General features: G+C 44.4%; 1 protein-coding gene across 1 annotated transcript in view; it reads right to left on the bottom strand.

The window, feature by feature from the left end:
* Nucleotides 1–8,748: 8,748 nt before the first annotated feature.
* The window catches only part of LOC132585827 (24-hydroxycholesterol 7-alpha-hydroxylase), a 37,751-nt gene continuing 32,300 nt past the window's right edge, over nt 8,749–14,199 (bottom strand). The window contains exons 10-13 of the mRNA XM_060257707.1: nt 12,757–12,845; nt 10,813–10,900; nt 9,168–9,825; nt 8,749–9,063 (exon numbers count right to left, since the gene is read on the bottom strand). Coding sequence (XP_060113690.1) covers nt 9,754–9,825; nt 10,813–10,900; nt 12,757–12,845 — 249 coding nt within the window. The 3' untranslated portion in view covers nt 8,749–9,063; nt 9,168–9,753. The remainder of the gene's footprint in view (nt 9,064–9,167; nt 9,826–10,812; nt 10,901–12,756; nt 12,846–14,199) is intronic.

Below are 14,199 nucleotides of genomic sequence, written 5' to 3' on the forward strand. Positions count from 1 at the left end.
TTCCCTTAGGGCTGACTGATTGGATCTTCTTGCAGTCCAAGGGACTCTCAGGAGTCTTCTCCAGCACCACATCTCAAAAGCATCTATTCTTCTGCGCTTGACCTCTTTATGGTCCAGCTCTCACAGCCATACATTATTACTGGGAATACCATCACTTTGACTATACAGACTTTTGTTGGCAGGGTGATGTCTCTACTTTTTATTATACTACCCAGGTTTGCCATAGCTGTCCTCTCAAGGAGCAAACGTCTTTTAATTTCATGGCTTCAGTCACCATCTGCAATGATCTTGGACCCCAGAAATGTGAAGTCTGTCACTACTTCCATGTCTTCAAGGTGTGATGGGGCCAGATGCCATGATCTTAGTTTCTTTGATGTTGAGTTTCAAGCCTACTTTTGTGCTCTCCTCTTTCACCCTCAACAAGAGGGTCTTTAGGTCTTCCTCACTTTCTGCCATTAGAGTGGTGTCATCTGCATATCTGAGGTTGTTGATGTTTTTCCCGGCAGTCTTAATTCTGGCTTGTGCTTCATCCAGGCCAGCATTCCGCATGATGTACTCTGCATATAAATTAAATAAGCAGGGTGACAATATACATCCTTGTCGAACTCCTTTTCTTATTCTAAACCAATCAGCTGTTCTATATCCTGTTCTGACAGTTGCTTCTTGACCCTTATACAGGTTTCTCAGGAGACATGTGAGATGGTCTGGTACTCCCATCTCTTTAAGGACTTGCCAGTTTTTTTGTGAGCCACACAATCAAAGGCTTTAGCGTAGTCCATGAAACTGAAATAGACGTTTTTCTGATACTCCGGTGCTATCTCCATAATCCAGCGAATGTTGGCAATTTGATCTCTAGTTCCTCTACCTCTCCCAGCTTGAACTTCTGGTAGTTCCCGATCGAACCATAGTTTGCACAGGGGGGTATATGGGAGGAGACAGTCCTTGAGATGTATGGGTCCTTGGGTCTTGAAGGGCTTTAGAAGCCATAACCAGCACCATGAATTGGACTCAGAAACACACTGGCAGCCAAGATAGCTGCTTTGAAATCAGCAAAATATGTTCCTGTGAGCTAGTCCCTGACAGTAATCATGTTGCAGTGTTTTGAACTAGCTGGTTTCTGCCTTGTCTTCAAGGGCAGCCCAACATAGAGTATATTACAGTGGTCCAGCCATGAGGATTGCAAAAGCATGGATCTGCTTCACTAGATCAGATGAATCTAAGAACTTATGCTGGGGAAGAGGGAATGTAAGGTTGAGTTACTTTGCAAGTGGGCCCTGAAAGCCACAGTAAGTTTAGAAGTGGCTCTGAATTTTAACCAGGGCCTTTCTTGTAGAAAAAGCCCAGCAGGAACTCATTTGCATATTAGGCCACACACCCCTGGTGCCAAGTCAGCCGGAACACAAATCCGACTTTCTCATAGTAAATCCCATGCTTTTTATCCATACATATAAATAGTCCCAAGTCTTCCTACAATCTTGTAGATTACCTCCTCTTAATCTTACAGTTAATGTGTCCATCTCAGCTGCTTCAAATAGCTTTTGTAAAAATTCATCTCTGTCCGGTAATTTAGAGACTTTCCAGTATTTCGCGTACAAAATTCTTGCAACAGTTATTATGTACAACAACAGTTTTTTTTCTTGTCTGGATAAACTCCCTTTACACACATTCAACAAATATAATTCCGGAGTATGTTGAAGCCTCATTCTTAATATTTTTTGTGCCCAGAAATTAATTTGGGACCAATATTTTTTTGCATATTCACACTGCCATCAAATGTGGTAGAGGGACCCCTTTGCTTTCCTGCATTTCCAGCATTTGTTTGAGTACTTAGGATATATTTTACTCAATCTTTCAGGTGTTAAGTACCATCGATACATCATCTTATATATATTTTCTTTGAACACTGCTGATTTGGTTAATTTTAAGTTTTGATTCCAAATTTTTTCCCATTCCTCCATCTCAATACTATATCCAAAATCCTTCAATGATTTTATCCAGCTTTCTTTAACAACTTCATTTTGCATTTTAATTTGTAAGAGCCAATTATAATTTTAGAAATAAGCTTCTGCGTTCCTGTGCATTTCTGCTCCAAAAAAAAAAAGCCCTAATTTTAACAGGGATAAACATAAAAGTTCTGCATTTATGTATGAAAAATCAAATGCATAGGATGTGGAAGATGTGTCTTGGCAGTAGTGTGTGTGTGAAAAGGATCTGGGGTGGTAGTGGACCATACACTGAACATGAGTCAACAGTGTGACTTGGTAGCTGAAAAGGTCAATACGATTTGGGGCTGCATCAACAGTAGTCGTCCAGATCATGCAAAGTGTGCGTATTGCTTTACTCTGCTCTGGTTGGACCTCACCTAGAGCACTGTGTTCAGTTTTGGGCACCACAGTTTAAGAAGGATATGGAGAAGCTGGAGTGTGTCCAGAGCTGAGCAACAAAGATGGTGAGGGGTCTGGAGACCATGTCCTACAAGGAAAGGCTGAAGGAGCTGCGTATGTCTAGCCTGGAGAGGAGATGACTCAGGTGATATGGTCACCATCTTCAAGAACTTGAAGGGCTGTCATATAGAGGATGGTTCAGAATTCTTTTCTGTGGCCCCAGAAGATTGGACCAGAACCAGTGGGTTGAAATTAAATCAAAAGATTTTCTGGCTCAACGTTAAGAAGAACTTCCTGACAGTTAGAGCAGTTCCTCAGTGGAACAGGCTTCCTCAGGAGGTGGTGGGCTCTCCTTCCTTGGAGGTTTTAAAAAAGAGGCTTAGATGGCTATCTGACAGCCATGCTGATTCTGTGAATTAGGCAGATCATGAGGAGGAGGGCAGGTACTTTGAAGTTGAGGTGGGAGGAGGGAGGTATTTTTGAAGTTCCTGCATTGTGCAGGGGGTAGAGCTAGATGACTCTGGAGGTCCCTTCCAACCCTATGATTCCACAAACATCTTTATTGTTTATAACGATTGTTGGACAGTTTTTGATTCAACAGAGTATGTTCAAACATGGTTGCTTCAAGGTTAGACACCAAAAGCAAGACCCGAAAAAGAACTGAGGAAGTTGGTGACATCTCTGAAGTTTGGAAACTGCTTTAAAGCAAAGGTAGGTTTGTAGCGCACGACAATAATATTGTTTCGAAGAATCCCGTGCATTTCTCCTTCATTTCCCTCTTGATTATTCTGGCACTCTTTTTTCCCCAGAAAATAAAAATAAAAACATCCTGGGTACAACATTTCTTCATCCCTGATCTGAATTTGTGAATTGATATCCAGCCAAAATGTACTGTCTCGTTTTCCTTCTTGCATCTGCAGGTGAAGATTTGTGCAGGGGTCATTTTGTTGAAAAAGAGTTGCCGGAACTCGTTAGCACAATTCATTCACCCCTGACATCGCTGGAAGGTGGACTAAATTAGCATCTACCTTAAAACGCTTCTTGAATTATAACGGTCATAATAAAACCTTCCTCCCAGCATACTTTTAAAATGACTGTCTCTTCCGTGGCACGAGGAAGATTTCCATCTGCCTGCTTTATATGTTTTGGTTGTTTCCCCCTTTTTTTGCGGAGAAAAATATTAGAACGGTGGTCAAATCTTTAAAATAGATAAAGGTAGTCCCCTGTGCAAGCACTGGTCGTTTCGGACTCTGGGATGACCTTGCATCCCTATGTTTTCATGGCATCCCTATGTTTTACGAGGTGGTTAGAGTGTTAAAGCTGCAGTACTGCAATCCTAAGCTCTGCTCACGACCTGAGTTTGATCCCCGGCAGAAGCTGGGCTTTCAGGTAGCCGGCTCGAGGTTGACTCAGCCTTCCATGCTTCCGAGGTCGGTAAAATGAATACCTGGCTCATGTAGAGGACTGGGGAAGGCAATGGCAAACCACCGTGTAAAAAGTCTGCCATGAAAATGTCATGAAAGCCATGACACCCGAGAGTCAGAAACAACTGGTGCTTGCACAGAGGACCTTTCCTCGCCATTGTCAAATGTCTAGCCAAATTCTCACAGGGGGTTTGAACAAGGGAGCCAAGTGTGGGGGAGGAATAAAAAAAGAACACAATAAAATGTAGAGGTTCCAGAGCTCTGCTTCTGTGAGTTCATGCCCAAAATGAGGCCTGCATTTATATATGCTAAATTTCACCAGTGTTTAATCAGGGTGTGTACGACAGATAGCAACAGCATGTGTGAAGGGCTGCTTTCAGCCTGTCTGGGATTCCTGAGTGGCAGTTGCTCATTCACACATGCAAGGCACCAGCTGATGTGAATTCTCCTGCTTTATACCTTGTGGTCCTGATGCCCAGAAACTGGCAACAGGATTACTGTTAGTCTGTCTGTAGCAGTAGAAAAGTCTTTGCATATTAGGCCGCCCCCCGCCCCCGATGTAGCCAATCCTCTTGGAGCTTACAGTAGGCCCTGTAAGCTCCTGGAGGATTGGCTACATCAGGTGGGTGTGGCCTAATATGCAAAGGAGTTCCTATTGCAAAAAAAGTCCTTTTCTTCAGTATTTGAAGCAATGAGCAGTGACTCACGAAACCACATTGCCTACCACAAATGTTGTTAGTCTTTATGGTACTGCTGGACTCTATTGGCAATAGGATTGTGTTGCACCTTTAAGACCAACTAAGTTTTATTCAGGTCTTAAAGATGCAAACTTGTCTACTGCTTTGTTCTATTGCTTCAAACCAACATGGCTGCCCTCTTGGATCTATCTAACAGGATTGTGTGTAATGGAAATCGGTAGCTGAAAATATATTACAAAAATCCGCGTTTCGAGTTTTTGAGTAGGGTTCCTGGAATGATATTTGGAATCTGGGATTCTTATAGAACCACCTGCCTCAAAAACCTGCGGCATTTTGAGTTTGGGTGCTTCCAGCGGCACACACCCACTTTAGTTTTCTGTGCAGCCAGCTTCCTGAATCAAAGAGCTGTTTCAAGCCTCTTATTTCATTTTGTTTTAATGGCCTGGGAAGAGAAGTGAGTGGAGAAGCGGTTGCAGATGCATGCATCTGTGCATTACATAAGAACCTAAGAGAAGCCATGTTGGATCAGGCCAGTGGCTCATCCAGTCCAACACTTTGTCACACAGTAGCCAAAGAAACCAGGTGCCATCAGGAGGTCCACCAGTGGGCCCAGGAGGACACTAGAAACCCTCCCCCTGTTAGGGTTGCCAAGTCCAATTCAAGAAATATCTGGGGACTCTGGGGGTAGAGCCAGGAGACATTGGGGTGGAGCCAGGAACAAGGGTGTGACAAACATAATTGAACTCCAAGGGAGTTCTGGCCATCACATTTAAAGGGACAGCACACCTTTTAAAATGCCTTCCTTCCATAGGAAATAATGGATAGGGGCACCTTTTTGGGGGGCTCACAGAATTGGACCCCCTGGTCCAATCGTTTTGAAACTTGGGGGGTACTTTGGGGAGAGGCACTAAATACTATACTGAAAATTTGGTGCCTCTACCTAAAAAAAACAGCCCCCCCAGAGCCCCAGAAACCTCCAGATCAATTCCCCATTATACCCTATGAGAATCGATCTCCACATAGGGAATAATGAAGTGCTCAGCAAACGTTTCCCTCCCCCCACCACCACCCCATTTCTGGTGACTCCGAAGTGACGGATTGGCATCTCTACTCATGAGTTGCTGCCAACTTCTTCACAGTAACACGGACACACCATCCCAAGAGGAAGCCTTTCAATCGGAGACTGAAGCCTCCAGAGGTGGAAAGTCACATGGTGGCCGTGGGGGCGGGGCTTCCCCACCTGCCAGCTGACTGGGGGCGGGAAGGAGCCTGGGAAAGCGGGAGAACTTCCACTGGGACCTGGGGATTGTCAAGCCTCCCCCCTGTTGCCCCCTCCTCCACACACCAGAAATATAGAGTATCACTGCCCCAGATAGAGAGTTCTATCTATACCTTGTGTTTAATAGCCACTGATGGACCTCTGCTCCATATGTTTATCCAATCCCCTCTTGAAGCTGGCTATGCTTGTAGCCGCCACCACCTCCTATGGCAGTGAATTCCACATGTTTATCTCCCTTTGAGTGAAGAAGGACTTCCTTTTATCTGTTCTAACCCGAATGCTCCACAATTCCATCGAGTGCCCACGAGTTCTTGTTTTGTGAGAAAGGGAGAAAAAGACTTCTTTCTCTATCTTCCCTATCCCATGCATAATCTTGTCCACCTCTATCACGTTACCCCCTCAATCATCGTGTCACCCCTCAGTTGCCGAGGTTCTCTCTAGGAGCACTGCTTCCATTTTCTTCTGAGGTTGACAAAGGGAACTTGCTAATGCCACGGAAGACTTGGGAATGGGGCAAAGCGTTCCTGGTTTAATTCCAAGCCTTTCTCTCCTTGCGCAGATCTCTCTTCTCTGGCACACGGAACAAACGACACAGTCTTTGTTAACGAGGTCAATGCTATAATTAACTTCCCACGACTCTCATGGAAAAAGAAGATATTTATACATCCATCAAATCCTTCCTAAGAAATTCATCATCAAAGCTTTGGCGTATAAAGAGCTCTCAGTCTGTAACATGTCAAACTAAGTGCCCCGTGAGCACATAACCGACCTCTCGTGTCAATGGGATTCGATTAAATCTTTCTGTCTCTAGAAAGTTTTCGTGTCCCATTCGCTTTCCATGGCATGCCCCTGACAAAGCTGTTTGGTTTTGCCCTTGGTCTTAAAATAGAGCTGCATGTGGAATAATATACTGAATATAATGAAACATATATATTGCAGCATTATTATTATTGTTGCTGTTGTTGCCAGTTTGGTGGAGTGGTTAAGAGCGGTGGACTCTAATCTGGAGAGCCAAATTTGATTCCCCACTGTTCCTCCACATACAGTTGCTCTGTGACCTTGGGCTGGTTGCGGTTCTCTCCGAACTCTCTCAGCCCCACCTTCCATCAGTCATCCCAGAGCTATTGAAGTTCCACCCAGAATGGTGGGCTCCACCCCTGGCTGCCCTGTTTACTATGATAAATAGCACTGGAATAATGCCCGAGACATGGACCAATGCAATCATTGTCCCCATCCATAAAAAGGGCAATCCCTCATTACCTGAGAACTATCGGCCGATTAGCCTCCTATCAGTTGTCGGCAAGCTTTATGCCAAACACCTCCTAGTGAAACTAGAAAGCTGGCTGACAACAAACAACATACTAGGCCCAGAACAAACAGGGTTTTCGCCATGGAAAATCCACCCTTGACCACTGTGTCGTTTTATCACACCTAGTTTCCAAATACAGTGGGAAATCTGGCAACAGACTCTTCGCTGCCTTTTTAGACCTCAAGGCGGCGTTAGTTCCCAGAGAGTTGCTTTGGGTTAAGTTGGCCAGGATGAACATGGATCCCAGTTTGCATACCTTGATTAAAAAACCGTATACACGTACCAGCTGTCAAGTTAAGTACAACCTTCTGGGAAATCTAACTTCGGAAATTCCAATTTGTAAGGGTGTGAAACAGGGCTGTATCCTTGCCCCAGCACTTTTTAAATCTTTTTTTAAATGATCTTGCCCCTGTTTTATATGCAATCGATGGGCATGCCCCTAAAATTGCTCACCGTCACGTTCCCATCCTTTTGTATGCGGATGATGCCGTCTTATTGTCATGTTCCCAAACTGGATTGAGGCGTCTATACCACCAAGTTATGACCTATCTCAATGACGAGTTAACCCTGAATTATGGGAAAACAAAGATTTTAGTTTTCTCTAAATTTTGGAAGCAACAATTATGGACAGTCCAGGGAAACCCTATTGAACAGGTCAAAACTACCAAATATCTGGGGATTAATTTTTCCTACAATGGGAGCCGGGCAACCCATCGCAAGTGCGCTCTAACAGTGGCAAGAACTAGTGCCTTGGACATTGCCCGGTTTTTTTATCTGAAAGGGAACCCATATGTCCCTATGGCCCTAAGAGCTTTCAATGCGAAATCTAGCCCCCAACTCTTATATGGTGCCCCCGTATGGATCAGTGGCTTCGACTACACCACTGAAGGCCTACAATCCTTCTTTTTGAGGAAAATACTGGGATTACCCAACTGTGTTCCTTATGCTGCAATTTGCATGGAAACTGGACTGTTGCTGCTGGAAACTCGCGCCTGGCTTTTGACCTTTAAGTTTTGGCTGCGCCTTTTATTTAACTCTGATCAGAATTCTTTCACCTTTTTGATGCTTATGGACCATCATGCATCCAAATGGTTGACCCGGATCCAAAAGAAAATCACATCCATAGGAATTTCCTTGGATGCATTTTATCTATCCTCTGCTCCTGCGGCATTTCAATCCATCAAACGCAGACTACTAGATATCCAGTTGCAACGTCTAACTGAGGCAGCTCGGAAAACTTGCTCCCCAAGCTATCTGGGTTTATCCCAGACTCCTGGGCTTTTAGCTCCCTAGTTCCTCTTTTTAACTGATCCTCACCAAAGAAGAGCACTTATGCTGGCTAGATTTAATGCATTACCATCGGCCATCCTCTCCGGAAGATACCACAGAATCCCCCGCAATCTTAGACGATGCCCTTGTAGCCAAGGAGTCATCGAAACGGTCCCTCATGTTCTTCTGGACTGCCCTTTCTATAGCAGTCCACGGGCAAGATACCTAGATGCACTGCTCTCTGACCATCAAGGCCTTTCTGACAATGCCAAGGTTCGCTTTTTACTCCACGGGAAACACAACTTTGTCACTACTCACGTTGCTTGCTTTTTACAGGTTGCGATCCAAATCAGAGAGACTTTTACTCATGCATAGCCCACAGCTATTTTATGTCATTTAACTTTTGCTGGTTTTTTTAAAGGTTTTATTATATTCTATAGTGTTACTGTTGGTTTTAAAGTATACTGTATTCTTATATCAATGCCAATAAAGGTCTATGGTATGTATTAGTGGTTAAGTGTGAGGTGTACAGCTAGTTTGGTATAGTGGTTAAGTGTGAGGACTCTTATCTGGGAGAACAGGTTTGATTCCCCACTCCTCCACTTGCACCTGCTGGAATGGCCTTGGGTCAGCCATAGCTCTGGCAGAGGTTGTCCTTGAAAGGGCAGCTGCTGGGAGAGGCCTCTCCAGCCCCACCCACCTCACAGGGTGTCTGTTGTGGGGGAGGAAGGGAAAGGAGATTGTGAGCCGTTCTGAGACTCTTCGGAGTGGAGGGTGGGATATAAATCCAGTATCTTCATCTACCTCACAGGGTGTCTGTTGTGGGGGAGGAAGGGAAAGGAGATTGTGATCTGCTCTAAGACTCTGAGATTCGGAGCGGAGGGCGGGATATAAATCCAATATCTTCATCTTCTTCTTCCCCACAGGGTGTCTGTTGTGGGGAGAGGAAGGGAAGGAGATTGTAAACCACTCTGAGACTCTTAAGTCAAGGGCAGGGTATAAATCCAATCTCCTCCTCTTCCACACAGTCGCAAAGGCATCTCTGAGCATGTCTGCCTCTATCTGGCTCAGATGGAAGCCGCTTGTCCTCAATGAACTTTGACATGGGGGGGCAGCCTCTTAATAAAGTGCTCAATGAAAAAAACCCTAAAGAGTTGCAATCCGTATACCAAAAAAGATGAATGAAAAGAAGGCGGCTGTTCTCTGGGTAAAGGTTTCCCAAACCTGAAATGATGGGCAAGGGAAATAAAAGACAGAGGTTGTGCAGTACAGCTAAAGTTCTGGTTTCCTAACTCCAGATGTGGTGCCTAAAAATGCAGGAAGGCCTGGGGATCAACGGTCTCTTAACGTGGCAGGGGCTGGTATGAGAACTGGCTGCCGTTGACAGTGTCTACGCTCTCCTTTTGTACCGAATTCTGCACGGTCCTTCAGGCTGCTGAGTCCCTGTTAAGTGGAGAGGACTCTGCAAAAAACCACAAAGACACAGAAAACCACCCGTAAGCACATGAGTCTGGTTATTTATCTAAACATTGTAGTGTTTACTTACAAAATTTGTGTCCCCATCTTTCTGCCTTTACGAAGGCCGTTAAGACGGCCCGCGATTTAAAACAGATGTGATAAAACCACATCATTTTAAAACCATTCTAATTATCCCTCCCCAACGGGCATCATTAAAACAATTTAAAAGCAGTGCTAAAATATACACGGGCAACAGAGCAGCGGGGCTTTTTTGTAGCAGGAACTCCTTTGCATATTGGGCCACACCGCCCTGATGTAGCCAATCCTCCAAGAGCTTACAGGGCTCTAAGTACAGGGTCTGCTGTAAGCTCCAGGTGGATTGGCTACATCAGGGCGGTGTGGCCCAATATGCAAAGGAGTTCCTGCTACAAAAAGAGCCCTGCGGAGAAGAATGCAGAAATCTTCAGGAATGATCTGATAGGATCCCCCCTCCCCCACTCCTGTGAGACTGTGGCTTCTCTTGTGCCAACTCCAGCTACATCCTTCTGTTACTGGCTTTGAATTGATGTTGTCCTCCGCTCTGAGCCTGGCTTGCCCAGGCGGGCAGTCGAAAAATCGAAATAAATAAGTAATGTCAGATTTTCCATGGATGTTCCTTCAACAGCTATTTCACAGACAAGAACAAGTAAAAAAAGGTCTTCCATGTTCAACTTACTACTGCTCAAAAATGCAAGATCTATCCCAAGCTGTCATACACAGAACGTCAGGGCTTTTTTTGTAGCAGGACCTCCTTTGCATATTAGGCCACACACCCCTGATGTAGCCATCCTTCTGGAGCTTACAGTAGGCCCTGTACTAAGAGCCCTGTAAGCTCTTGGAGGATTGGCTACATCAGGGGTGTGTGGCCTAATATGCAAAGGAGGTCCTGCTACCAAAAAAGCCCCGCTGAACATTATTTAATGAAAAACAGTTCTCATTATGTGAACGTTACCTCCTTCGGTACCGGGTCCAGAAGGCTGCATTCGTATTTATAAAGGAACAAAATGATGAGGATTTGAATCTCTGCTATAGCAAACCATCTGAAAAGAAAAACGCAACAGTAATTTCTCTCCAGTGTTTTTTAAAAGCATGTTATTATTTAAGGATGGATCCAAACTATGGGGTTGGTTGAAAAGGCGCCCTTCTGTGGGTAAAAAAAATCCACTGTAGATTCAACCCATCAAGTTCATTTACAGCTGCTTTACACACACTTGTTCAATTTCCAAAATTGATGGTTACCTGCATTATGAAAGAGAGTCCAGTGGCACCTTTAAGATCAACAAAGTTTTACTCAAAGTATGAGCTTTCATGTGCATACACACACGCTTCTTCAGATATAATAAAATGGAAGAAAACCATTCAAACATATAGACAGAGGCTGAACAGCAAATTAGCATATAACATGATGATGAAGATATTTTGAGACAAGATAGGAACAAGAAGTTAAGTATATAGGGTCAACAGCTACATAGATTTAACTAGGGGGAACAACAGGTAAGGCAATAAGTATGTCAAGGTAGGAGATAAATGTGTAAGAGAATCTTTCTAATTGCAGGAAGCAAACTGTTTAGTCTCCATGTATCTTAAAGTATCTCCATCATGTTATATACTAATTTGCTGTTCAGCCTCTGTAAGTTTGAATGGTCATAAGAACATAAGAGAAGCCACGTTGGACCAGGTCAATGGCCTATCCAGTCCAACACTCTGTGTCACATACCCAGGTGCTGTCAGGAGGTCCATCAGTGAGGCCAGGACACTAGAAGCCCTCCCACTGTGCCCCCCCCCACCAAGCACCAAGAATACAGAGCATCACTGCCCCAGACAGAGAGTTCCAACAACATGCTGTGGCTAATAGCCACTGATGGACCTCTGCTCCAGATGTTTCTCCAATCCCCCTCTTGAAGCTGTCTATGGCCTTCTTCCATTGCATTCTATCTGAAGAAGTTTGCGTGCCAACAAAAGCTCATACCTTAAATAAAACTTTGTCGGCCTTAAAAGGTACCACTGGACTCCAACTTTGTTCAATTGCTTCAGACCAACACGGCTGCCCACCTGGATCTATTTGCAACGGGAAGGAGACTGTAAACGGCTCTGAGACTCCAAGTGAAGGGCGGGGTATAAATCCAATCTCTTCTTATTTATCCTTTTTAAATGCACAAACTGTATTAGCAATAAGCGAAAAACTTCCAAGTAGAGCAAACCAATTCATGAGTTTGGCAGGACTCCACACTTTCTTGAAGCATAGGATTATACCTTTTATTGTTTCAATGCACTATACATGTCAGGGGTGGAGCTCCCTTGAATATTAGGCCGCACACCCCTGATGTAGCCAATCCTCCAAGAGCTTACAAGGCTTTTTTTTGTAAGCTCTTGGAGGACTGGCTACATCTGAGGTGTGCGGCCTAACATGCAAAGGAGCTCCTGCTAGAATTCCACCCCTGCATGTTGTAACTGTGCATTCATGGAGGAAATCAAATGCTCATCCCTCTCCAATACATCTCAGAGTTAAAAGAATATACCCGCATTAAGAGAATAAAATCTGTGCGTCTTCAAGGAATATGGAAAAGGATTATCAGGGACTCCGGTGAAGGCAAATTTTTCTCCAGCACTTTGCTGAGATGTCACGGAATATCGACAAATATTCCAAATGCTAAGATGCAACCTACCAACAATGATGATGTTGGTAACGTTATGGGAGACGTGACCGCAAAATATTCGCCACTGCCTTTTAAATTTCACCTCACGATATGCCTGCCGGTGGCCCAGTCAAGGTTATTAGGCCAGTCATAAAAAGTCAAGCTATCAACCTTTTTTTAATAAAAAGAAAACAAGGAGGGGGGGGGGTGACACTGAGCAGATTTGGCCTCTAGCGTTTCCTCACAGCTGTTTCACTGACCTTCCAGGACACTGATGCGACCCTCCTCCGAACGCCACGAAGCCTTCCAAGAAAGCGTTCTTCTCTAAATTTGCTACTTTCCAGCGATCCTGTGGGAAGAAAACTTTGGTTTCCAAAAGCAGCTTTATGTAAACAAGCTTCATGTTTCCCTCCCTTCCCTCCCAGACTAAAAATGGCCTCATACAGTTAATCCTTGGGTCAGAACCTCTCCCCTACAGTGTCACTTAGGCATTTAGAAATAATGAACTATAGGTTGGGGCCAATACCCCCTCTAAGCTGTGGAGTCTTGGGAGCAACAATTTTACTTCTTCACCCAAAGGGTGATTAACATGTGGAATTCACTGCCACAGGAGGTGGTGGCGGCCACAAGCATAGCCACCTTCAAGAGGGGTTTAGATAAAAATATGGAGCAGAGGTCCATCAGTGGCTATTAGCCACAGTGTGTGTGTATGTATAAAATTTTTTACCACTGTGTGGCACAGAGTGTTGGACTGGATGGGCCACTGGCCTGATTCAACATGGCTTCTCTTATGTTCTTATGCTTTGTGAGCAACTGCATAAATTAGCTTGCTCTCTGGGGCCATCCTTCCTGAGCTAAGACAAGATTGTGTGAGCCAGAGGCTAAAAAAAGGTGAGTTAACTCATACTAACTCAGCTTACAGCAGGGGTGTCGAACTCATTTGTTATGAGGGCGGGATCTGACAAAAATGAGACCTTGTTGGGCCGGGCCATGTGTGTACCTATTTAAGATTAGGTAGCAGAGATATAAACTTTTTAAAGGACACAGACAAACATGATTAAGGATTTTTTTTTTTTAAAAAAACGTAAAATAAAGCATGCTTAAAACATTAGCACTGGTTGGTCTTAAAGGTGCTTTCTTTGTATTTCTCCCATGGGGTCCAGGAAACTGGGCAAAGGAAGCTCTGGCTCTTTCCTTCCTTCCCCAGGATGGGGAGGAGCCTCAGCCAATGGAGAACATTGAGGTTTTGCTCTGTAGCTCCTGTGCTATTGAGCAAGCCTTGCAAAGCAAGTTGAGATGCAGGAAGCAAGAGAGAGGGAGAAGGAAGCAGACAACTCTTGCCTTGAAAACTCTGCGGGGTCACCATAACTAAGTTGTGACTTGACAGCACTTTCCACTCACACAACGTCTTTAGCTACAAACTTCAACAAAGGTACTTGCAGGGCTTTTTTTGTAGAAGAAACTCCTGTGCATATTAGGCCACATCTCCCTGATGTAGCCAATCCTCCTGGAGCTTATAGTAGGCCTTGTACTAAGAGCCCTGAAAGCTCTTGAAGGATTGGAGGTGTGGCCTAATACGCAAAGGAGTTCCTGCTACAAAAAAGTCTTGGGTACTTGCAAGAAGACAGTGGAATCCTCTTGTTGCACAAGAAGAAGAAGACGACCATAGATTTATACCCCACCCTTCTGTCTGAATCTCAGAG

The sequence above is a fragment of the Heteronotia binoei genome, chromosome 1 (assembly GCF_032191835.1).
Source record: "Heteronotia binoei isolate CCM8104 ecotype False Entrance Well chromosome 1, APGP_CSIRO_Hbin_v1, whole genome shotgun sequence".
Lineage (NCBI taxonomy): Eukaryota > Metazoa > Chordata > Lepidosauria > Squamata > Gekkonidae > Heteronotia > Heteronotia binoei.